The sequence below is a fragment of the Aptenodytes forsteri genome, unplaced genomic scaffold (assembly GCF_000699145.1).
Source record: "Aptenodytes forsteri isolate BGI_AS27 unplaced genomic scaffold, ASM69914v1 Scaffold333, whole genome shotgun sequence".
NCBI classification, from domain to species: Eukaryota; Metazoa; Chordata; class Aves; order Sphenisciformes; family Spheniscidae; genus Aptenodytes; species Aptenodytes forsteri.
The window spans coordinates 1,905,866-1,916,433 of NW_008794542.1; the positions used below are offsets into that span (position 1 = coordinate 1,905,866).

General features: G+C 36.3%; 1 protein-coding gene across 1 annotated transcript in view; it reads left to right on the top strand.

Moving 5' to 3' along the window:
* RBPJ (recombination signal binding protein for immunoglobulin kappa J region) overlaps nucleotides 1-7,425 on the top strand; it is a 33,026-nt gene extending 25,601 nt beyond the window's left edge. The window contains exon 10 of the mRNA XM_009272298.2: nucleotides 355-7,425. Within this exon, the coding sequence (XP_009270573.1) occupies nucleotides 355-670 (316 nt within the window). The 3' untranslated portion in view covers nucleotides 671-7,425. The remainder of the gene's footprint in view (nucleotides 1-354) is intronic.
* Nucleotides 7,426-10,568: the final 3,143 nt, after the last annotated feature.

Genomic DNA, 10,568 nt, shown 5'->3' on the forward strand with positions numbered 1-10,568 from the left:
CTGAGGGGCGACCTCAGTGCTCTCTACAGCTTCCTGAGGAGGGGAAGTGGAGAGGGAGGTGCTGATCTCTTCTCCCTGGTACCCAGTGACAGGGTGCATGGGAATGGTTCAAAGCTGTGGTCAAACACTGGAACAGGCTTCTTAGAGAGGTGGTCGATGCCCCAGGCCTGTCAGTGTTTAAGAGGCATTTGAACACTGCCCTTAATAATATGCTTTAACTTTTGCTCAGCCCCGGAGCGGTCAGGCAGTTGGATTAGATGATTGTTGTAGGTCTCTTCCAACTGAACTATTCTGTTCTATTCTATTCTTTAAGCTTAAGTTTTATTATGCTCAGTTGACTCTCCTGTTTTTCAGATGCGCAGAGAGCATGCTATGTGTTGTTCCAGACATTTCTGCATTTCGAGAGGGTTGGAGGTGGGTCCGTCAGCCAGTCCAGGTTCCAGTAACTTTGGTCCGTAACGATGGCATAATTTACTCCACCAGCCTTACCTTTACATACACACCGGAACCAGGGCCACGACCACACTGCAGTGCTGCTGGAGCAATCCTCAGAGCCAACTCAAGCCTCATGGCTTCCAGTGAAACAAATACAAACAGCGAGGGAAGCTACACAAACGTCAGCACAAATCCAACCAATGTCACATCATCTACAGCAACTGTAGTTTCCTAACTACTATTGTTTGTCTGGACTTTAACTGACTTTTAAGTGCTACATTCAAGAGAACTGAACAATTTTTGTGGTTTCATGGAAAAACACCTTTCCATTTTAGGTGATATTATTTGAACCTTGTTACCTGCAAGTGCTGATCTTAAATATAGAAGCCACAATAAAAAAAAAAAACAACATCCGAAACATAAGAACTTTATTGAAAATCTATTTTTCAGCTGTTTTTTTTAATGGGCAAGAAACAAAAAATGTGGCTGGGATACATGTTGAGCAAACTAGAAAACATGAACGCAACATAGTTTTTATGGACCAAGGAACTTGTATAAGCTTTAGTATAAAAGGTACATTTTCACCATACCTTTTTTGTATCACAACATATAGTACACTTTTGTTACCAAATAGTTTATATTTTTTTTTCCTCTGAGCTTTTGCTCTGAAGTATATTCAGGTTCCAAGCCTGACCATGCTTGTATAATCTAATTACCATACTCTTCCAGTTTTAAAAAAATATATATATTTTTGGTCTGTGGCTGGAACTGTTCCTTTTTTTTCACTGAAGTCTTGTGACTTTTTATGAACTGAAATTGTTTTTATTTCAGCAAGTAGAACCTTGTAAAGGCCAGCATATTTTTTTTAAGATTATATGAAGTCTGTGCAAAAGCTTTAAAAAATGCCTCTGCCTTGCCTGCAATACATGCAATGTATGTTAACTTTAGTGCTCTGTTTTCAGTCATTGTTAATAGTTATTTCTGTTTTCCTTTTTTAAATATGTATTTATAGTGATAATTCATGAGGTTCTAACATTACATGAGTTTCTTTTTAAAGTGGGATCTCAAGCAGTCATATTAATGATTGTTCATGTCACAGGCATACGTTGGTGTTTTTGAAGGGTTGTTACTGGGTTACTCCCCCTCTTCCTTGCTCAGTCATATTGCATCTGAAAATGTTTCAGGATCTGTTCAGGTTTTTCTAATCTTGTACATAATTTGTATTAAGTGTAAGTTAAATGTTTTATTTTGAAAGTGGAATGTTCCCAATAACTTCATTTGGCAGCATGTCTTCTGTCTTGTTGGCATGTAACTAAAATACCATGAGAAGTATGTGCTACAAATGGGATTGGTAGATGATGCCCTTCATCACTTGAGAATCACAACAAGCATGTTTTTCTTCATACTGTTCAGTAAATTAGGCCAGACTTTGGTGTAACACTTGTATTGAGAACGTGCTTTCATTGTGAAGTGATCATACCATAATAACTAGAAGTAAATTTTATTACTTAGAAATGGGCGAATAGAAAATCGTAAAAGCACTATGAAGATGTCGACTCCTCCCATCCTTATTTCCTGTGGGTTTCTCTCCCTGCCAACAGCTTGTGCAACATTCAAGTCTTCTCTCCATCATAAATTCAAGGCTCATTTGCACTTTGACTTTGTTGGTTGTTGCATTTGTTTTTCATTTTGACTTTGCCATGTTTTGTCCCTCCTTGTGGACCTGCCTGCTTCATTTGTATTTGAAAGTATACCCCAGTAGTTCATTTGTAGTCACAGAACTAGGTATAGACTCATAGGACAAGTTCTGATAGTGTGATCTTCCTCTTTAAAAGCCAAAATACAAATTTTATGGTGTGTTCAGCCTTTTCTATACCCTAAAGCAAGAGCCACAACTGCTGTGTAAATGTGAACCTGTGGCTTCCTACAGTGCATTGCTTACAAGCTTATCTGTTGACCATTTTCATAGGGGTTTTATTTCTGACCACTTATTCCAATTTCAACACCCACAACCATTTTAAAGCATTGTCTCTGCACCATATTTGTGTACTCTTGACGCTCCATTCTACTTGTTTGCTTTAGTGATCCGTTGTATGTGTGAAAACAATGTGGTTAAAGGAAGAAACCGGTTATAAAGCGTATTTAGCTAATAGTAAAATCAGTGCCACTGTCCTTTTAAAATGTGCTTGTATTCTACTACAGGCCTTCATATTTGCTATTCTATATTACGAAACTTATTCCCATGACATAGTTGCAATGCTGGTTCTTAGCACTAGTGAATACTGCCTCACCTCATCTCCGTTTCAGTGACCAAGGGCAGAATTCATTGTGGCCTTATCTCTGTTTTAAACTGTTTACTGGCATTTACTTGCAAATCTGTTTACCTTTGTACGTGCTATAGAATTGCATTTTGTGTTGTGGCAGGAATCATTTCACAGTGTTTTTGTTAGAAGCACATAAGTATCTTACAGTACGGCTTAATTCGAGAGCCACAGATTTTCATCACTAATTAGACTGAGAATTAAAATAAGTGATATATACATCAGATTTAGAGGGTATTCAAGAACAAACCATGATATACACACAGTAGGCAAACTATAACAAGCCTTTTAACCTTGAAAGACTATTTAAAATAGCTTTTCAGAACTTGACACCTGCTTTTTTACTCATTATTTTAAAATTTTTACATTTAAATGCAATACTTTTTATATTCAGTCTCTTTACTTGCAATAATTTTGTCCAATAGATATGATGTTCCTTGACTTGTAAAGAACGTAGTGACTTAGCCTAATTTCTGCTGTTCTACACACTACAGCCAAGTGGGTGAAAAAAAGAGACTGCTAAGTTCTGCTTACAAGACCATTTTAAACCCCATTTTTCCCTTGGGCTTGTGGCTCCATTGTCGCCAGTAGTTATTCCGTAGTATAGAAATGGTCTTCCAGGTCCTTACTGTTGTCAAGATGTCCTGTTATTCAGATATATTATCTTCCTGAACTTTTTCCTGTGGGGTGATATTGTTACATTTATTGGCCTTGTGAGCTGTTAATCAGTTTTCATGATATTAACAATATCTCAAGATTTTGATAAAACTACTTTTAGAATGTTTCAGTATGAAACTATTATAACTGTTCAAGTCTAGCTGTTAAGTCTGCTGTTAATTCTATATACATAGAAATTGAGTCTGTTCAGAATGTTGTTATAGTTCCAACTATAGGAAGAAAAAGCAAATCAAGTGCTCACATTTAGCTATGCCTTTTCTTGTTTTCTTTTATTTGGAACTGCATTTCAGAATTCAACACTAGCATAGTCTTTAATAAACTGCTGCTGCTGTTTTTCCTAATTATTTGCCCTGAGGGCATCCCACAACTGTGTTAATAATGGTATTCTGTACTTCTTTTCGTTGCACAGACTTACAAGATCAGAATGGTTACCTGAAAAGACATGAACTCAAGACATTAAGTCAGTGAATTCCCCATATACAAAATATTAATGCCAAGTGAAACAAATTATCTATTGGAAGTAAGCTACCCACTTGTAGATTAAATGACTCCATAGAGGTGTCCATCTTGAAACTAAGATGCTCTTCAATTATTAACCATATTATTTACTTTCTTTCAAAAGCAGCTGTGTTTATGAGTACTGAACAAATGTGTATACTTTCCTGTGCCAGACTTTTGACTTTGTTTTCAAGCACTGTACTGTGGGATTGAGTGGCAGCTTTGTTAGAAAAAGAAGTATATTAGGGTTTTTACTTAACCCTTTTAGGACTGAACAATTTCTTCCCTTTAGAAGCTGTAAAATAAATGAGCAGTTCTACCTATGTAACATTCTGTCTGTGTTCAGCACTGCATTTGCCCTATCTGGAGGTGCTATGCTAATGTCTTTTTTTTTTTTAAATCCTGTAGCATGTGTATACATTCAGTCTTAAAAGGGTTATTTTTACAAACTGTGCACCTGTAAAGTTTCTTAGCAATAAGGTAGAAAAATGAGCAAGTTTTTACCATAATTTTGTAGAATTAATTGCTCAGTTCCATATTTCATCAAGAAAAACCCTGCAATATGGGCAGTTTTGAGGATTAAATAAAAGTGAAATGTAAACCACATAAAAGTGTTTTTGTCAAGTGTACTCTGTGTGTGTATGTGCATATGCTATCGGGTTTCATTTTTTTCTACAAGGCTTAAAGATAAAATGCCGTGTTACTGTTGATGTGACAAACATAATTGAACATCTGTGAGATGATATAGAAGTAGTTATGATTTGATCAGGTGTTGAAACTTGCCACGTTTTTGTGGATTTCTTTTCAATGTTAACCAAGGAATTTTATTCCTTTTTTTTTTTTTTTTTTTTTTTTTGCGAATGAACAGTGAGGTCATCTATGGAACCAGAACAACACAAAAGACGACCAACCCCAGGAGTGGAAAAGTCATCAGTAGTTGTGAGGCTATGCACACTGGACTCCACTTAAACAGGATATGGAATGTCCACCCAAAAATCTAAATCGGTTTCATTATTGCTTGTATTATTGCTGGAGTTAGATAAGAAACTGTTTTTTCCAATAATGTAAAAAAAAAAAAAAATAATGTAAAAAAAAAAAAGGGTTCACTTTTTTATATTATTTATTAAATAAGAAAAAATGAACTGTGTTTAATTGTTTAACTTTAGCAACTTTATTATTGCAACTAGTAAACCTGACTTATTTTCATCCTTAGTTGCAGACTGTCTGATATTTCTTTCAGTTGGTTAATAATTAGAACTAGAAATTTAGCAAGCTAGCTTATTTCTTGCTTTGAGAGAATGCTCTAGTAGGGCCATAAGGAAAAACTAGAAATTATGTGCTCTTTTAGTTTGCAAGCACAAGTGACACAGTCACTTGAAAAAAGTTTCTGAGATGGGAAGTGGACGACACAGCAGAGAGAGAATTTGGAATGGCAGAAACCTACCAGTACCAGTTTTGTATTAAACTAATACAAGAAGTACCAGTTTATCCATAAGACTGCGAAGGGGCCAGAAGTGGTTGTTACGAAGGTGTGGCAAGAGCGAGCGAGAGAGATTTCATTGGAAAAAATAGATCATTTAACTATAAGGAAGCATTACAGATTTCTATTGAAACATCTGCAAAGGTGAATGCCATTATTCCCAAGACACATAAAATAGCCAGAAAGTCAACACTGGTAGAGCTTCTGCTGTTTGAAACGGGTGGTATGGGCAGATTACATTTCAAAATTATTTTAAAGACTTCTGCAGTCTGTTTCTGGAATGATAGATTGATTCTTCTGGAACGGAATAGAAATTAGATCTGAGGTTTTGGCAAAGAGAACGGTCACTTGCTAAACTTCAGTGTTGGCACACTTGGAAGAAACTGCGTGGGATGGTGCTGGTCTTAGATGAAGAACTACAGATATTAAACCCTTCATCTAAACCTTGGCAATTAGCTATATAGATAGTCTCAATAATAAATCCTGTTAAAATCCAGGTTAGAGGATTAAAAGGAGAATGGTGTGAAATTATTTGGCTAGAGGAAAGGATTCATTTGGAGGATTACATGCAATATATGCCATTTCAGAACATTCAGACTTACAGAACTGGGACAGGTAGTTTACCTTTCACAGTGCCCTATTTAGACTGGAGTTGCATGCTTCTGAGAAGGGTAGAAAAAACCTGTATGTGCTCAATTAGTGTGTCCATAAAGGATATTTATTTCTGGTACCCGGTAGCACATGCTTAGCGTGAGGCCAAAAGCACGCAGAGTTACAGCCTATATTATTTATTTAAAAATACTTTTGTGTTGAGTATCAAAATTAATTATGTATGCTGAAGAGAAATAAGTTGAGGAAGTCTTGATTCTCCGTAGCGGCAAACTTGCAAGCTAACTGCTGTCTGAAAAAGATCTGATAAAGCCTTCTGAATTTGACATCTTTCAGGTTCTGCATCTCCTTCAAGTATGGAAAAGGATGGTTAAAAGTTTGCTGTCGTCTTTTCCATGCACTATTGCCTTTGTATTCTAGTCTCAGTTCCCATACTTTTCATGTGTACTTTTCCAGATCCTTAATTAGTTTGCAGTTTTTCTCAGAATGTGTTAATTTTGCTGCATAATTTAGGAGAGAGGAGATGGTGTTAAGTAAGGTGAGCTGTAACTTTTGAGACTATGTGCTGTCATCTCTCTCTGCTGTTTTACTGTTGTGCTGTGGGGTGGGGGAGAAAGACATGTTAGTTGGTTGTTTTTTAAGCTGCTTGTAGGGACATTGAATGGAAGTTTCTACAGACCTGGCCTTAATGATCTGCAGGTCTTTATCTGAAGATGGCACATGTAATTTGGAACCATATAAAGGTACCTGTGAATCTTTATCGGAATTTAGAAATTCTTTGCTTATTATTCATCTTTTAATTATATTTGCTGTCATGTTGCCCCCTCATCTATGTTCATTAAAACCTTAAATCTTCTCTGCTTTTAACTAAAATACCTTTGTTCTATTTGCTGATTTGTTCACTGGGAAATTTGTCCATTTCCGCCTCTACGAATCCCCACAGATGTGTTTCACAGGCAAGATGGGACCTTGTGCCATTCGACCTACTCCTGTCCCCTACCTCCCTCTCTTACTTTCTACTTTAGCTTCTCCCGAGTGACTTGACTGAGGCCTTTGACGTATAAATAATAGAAACTGCATTCATTTGTTCATTGCTATACCAATACATTAAGACATTTATAATAAATTGCTATCCATTGGCCATCCTTTACAGAAAGAAGGATTTCATTACAGAAACTGCAGCCTTACAGACCGTATCATCAGAATCTTTAAGAACTTCATAGTTCTGCTTGAAGAATAACTTCAACAATTGTATAAAAGATAGAAGCACATACCTATAGATATTGTGTTTTCTGTCTTGAAATTATCTAATAGCCAACTGGTCACAAACATATAATTAGTTCTTAACTTCTCCAAGTGAGTTTAATTCTGTTTTGAGCCCAGTGACTTTTTTTTTTTTTTCAGTGAGCCAGTTTGTTCTAGTGTTTCTTGTTGGTTTTGACAATTCTGACAGAATTGTACATAATCTGTTTAGAGCTAATCCAGACTTGGTTTTTTGGTCTTTATCCAAGGCAACTTTGCGTGATGCTTCTGTATGTGCATGTAGTTGCTGAGTTTAGTTCAGTGTGAACTTTAAATATTTCTTTACCTGCAGAAACATCTCATGCAGCACCGTATAGATATACAGACATCCCTCCCCCGCAAAGACAGAAATGGTTGGTTTGTATCTTGTTAGCTTCTGTTGTTCCCTTTCGTCCCCAGTAATGTATTACTATAATGTCTTAAATTATGTCTTTTTCCTATTATTGTACTTTTTTCTGTTTGTTCTCAATTCGGTGTGCTTCAAATTCCATTTCAGTTCTCTCACTGCCAACAATTTTACTTTGTGGAAATTGTGAAAGGGCAGATAGAGGATTCATGGTGATTGAATTTACTGCCTTAAAAAACATAATTGGGAATTCCCCAAAAATGTAAGAAAGATTCAGCAACATTATTGGATTTTAACATGAAATAAATCATTAGGATAGGAAATGATATATCTGGGTTTTTTTAATGTACTCATATCTTGGTCGTAACAAAAGGTGTTTCTATGCTTTGCCTTTGAAAGCAAGAATTTTAAATTTCTCACACTGTTTAACGTAATTCTGTGTAATTCTTTGTTTGCAAGATTGAGAAAACAAGCACCTCAACATACAGACAAGGCAACTGCAGGTTTGCCTCTTGATGTCAATGCAGCTTCTAATACAGCATCTACTTTCTTCTTCTGAGGGAAGAAAGTAAGCGGTCCCATTGTTCCTTCATCCTGCTCAGATTTTATGGGTCTCGCAGCCTGATTTGTGTAACAATAATTTCAAGCATTGTGATTAAGTATAGTTGCTAAGGTGGCACAGTCTGGCAATCTGCTGTAATACAAAGCAGAATGCCATACGAAACCATTTAAAAAAAAAAAAAAAAAAAAGGTCTTAAATCTTGTCCTGACAAAGTAGGCAACTGAAACAAAATTCTTGATGAAGTAGGAGTTTGGGTTATTTTTTTCCAAATGAAAATGTCTTGTGGCAGTGCCGTGCACATTACTGATTAGTTGTTACAAATTTCAGAATAGAGTTCCAAGCAAATTAAATTATTTCTGAAGGGCCTGGTGTGGATTAACCTTTGCGTGGGCATCTGTATCTGTATTGACAGTCCTTTTGCTGCTCCATACTGCTTTTTGCAGCCTGCCTGGGTTTAAGGAGCCATCTGGCTTTTGGACTCCGCTTGATGTGATGACCTCAGTTGTGAGACTGGTGTTTATGTCATCTTCCCAGTTTCACACATTCAGAAAGTTTTGGACTTCTAAATCAATTTCTCGTAAACAGTTTTACCTTGGAGATTTAATAGACATACAAATCAAACAATGGTCTGAAAAAATGGTTTATTCTTTAATTTACAAGTAATGTTGATAGGGAAAATTCTCTTCCTTGTTTTGGGAGGATAAATGCAATTGGTGAGTGTTTAAGCTTTCAAATACATCTGCACTTTTTACCACATGGTTCGTTTTTCATATTAATAACAATTTTATGCTGTTCAGCCAAAGAAAAAATATGATGTGATTCTTCTTGTTTTGTATTTCTACCTTCAAGATACCTTGTTCTTTATCTGGCCTGTCATGAGCCAAGTGTGTTTCATCCTAAAACTTACGATCTGGGTGTCTTTATATGCTGGACTTCTTTGAATTTGAATACAGAGCTTGAAATGATAAATTTTGATAAAATTCTACTTTTGCACAACTTCTTACTGTCAGCTTACAGGTAAACTTATAGAAAACATATCAGCTACCAATATGAATGTGTTAAATTAGAAAACAAAAAAATTTGTCTCCTCTCACTGGACGTTAGGATGGCGAAACAATAAACCAGGCTCACTACCTGCATGGGATTATCTTCACAGCAAGGAGAAAACTTACATATGTCATGCAGTCATAGCTTTTAAAAATTATATGTGAATCTCTGTTTGCAGCTTGTTCCTCCAGCTACCTTGAGGAATACAGTCATGAAATACGGGTAGAGTTTTGCCATTCATGTGCCGGGATCTGAGAAAAGTTCATAACCAGTTTCACATTGTATTACAATCTAACTTCTCTTTCTCTCACCTGTACTTTCATCCTGTTTTAACAAGTAAATTCTTTGCAGCTGGTCACATTAGAGTGAACACTAACAATATTGATGTTAATCTTGTTTTTTAATTAATTCAGTATTTATGTGCCGATGAAAATGCTCCTTTCTTTTAAAAATGATGTTTGGATGCTAGTCAGCTTGTGAAGTGTTCTCTGCAAAAGCAGTATGGCATGTTCAATGCAAATTGAACTGTGTTCATTATTCTGATGCAGGAAATTCACGGTCCCGATACAATAATGTCCTGATGCAAAGGACATTTGTCCAGGTCTCAGTTGGGGGTGGAAACAATGAGTTTAGACCTTAAGTTAAACGTAAGTACCACCAAATTGTAACATAAGATGGAAGGAGAGAGGTAACAGCAAAGGTGAATGCTAGTTTTAAAGCCAGACTGCTGGACATTTCGGGGCTGATGAGAGTTGCGAATCATGTAATAGATGCAGTCATTAAAGTCTGAGCGTTACTTGTCACGTAAGCCAAGAGGATATGCTGTTCGGTCGGGTTTTTCTTCCACTGGCCAACGGTGATGTTGCCTCAGAAGGAGGAATGATCGCACATGAAACCCCTCTGTCGAGTACCAGTTAAGGTGTCGCCTTGATGGCCAGAACTTAAGAAACATTTTATTCTAAAACCTAACAATATAAAATAGGAAAAAAAAAATAACAGATGAATAATAACAATTCAATAAGCTGTTGTAGTCTAGCAGAACTGAGTTACAATCTATTGTTCTCTCGCAATTCATTAATTGTCATGGGTAAACAGTCAAGAAGCTCAGTTATAAAATATCAAATCATATGCAAGATATCTACTAGGAAAAGTCAGGCATGTGTGCCATCCAAGTTGAAGTCATCTTGAATTTACCTAATCCTAACCAATTTGATGTATTTTACAGGGCCACACAGAGCAAGTTTAAAAAAAAGTGGAAAAGGGAAAAAAAAAAAAAAAAAAAAGCAGTCT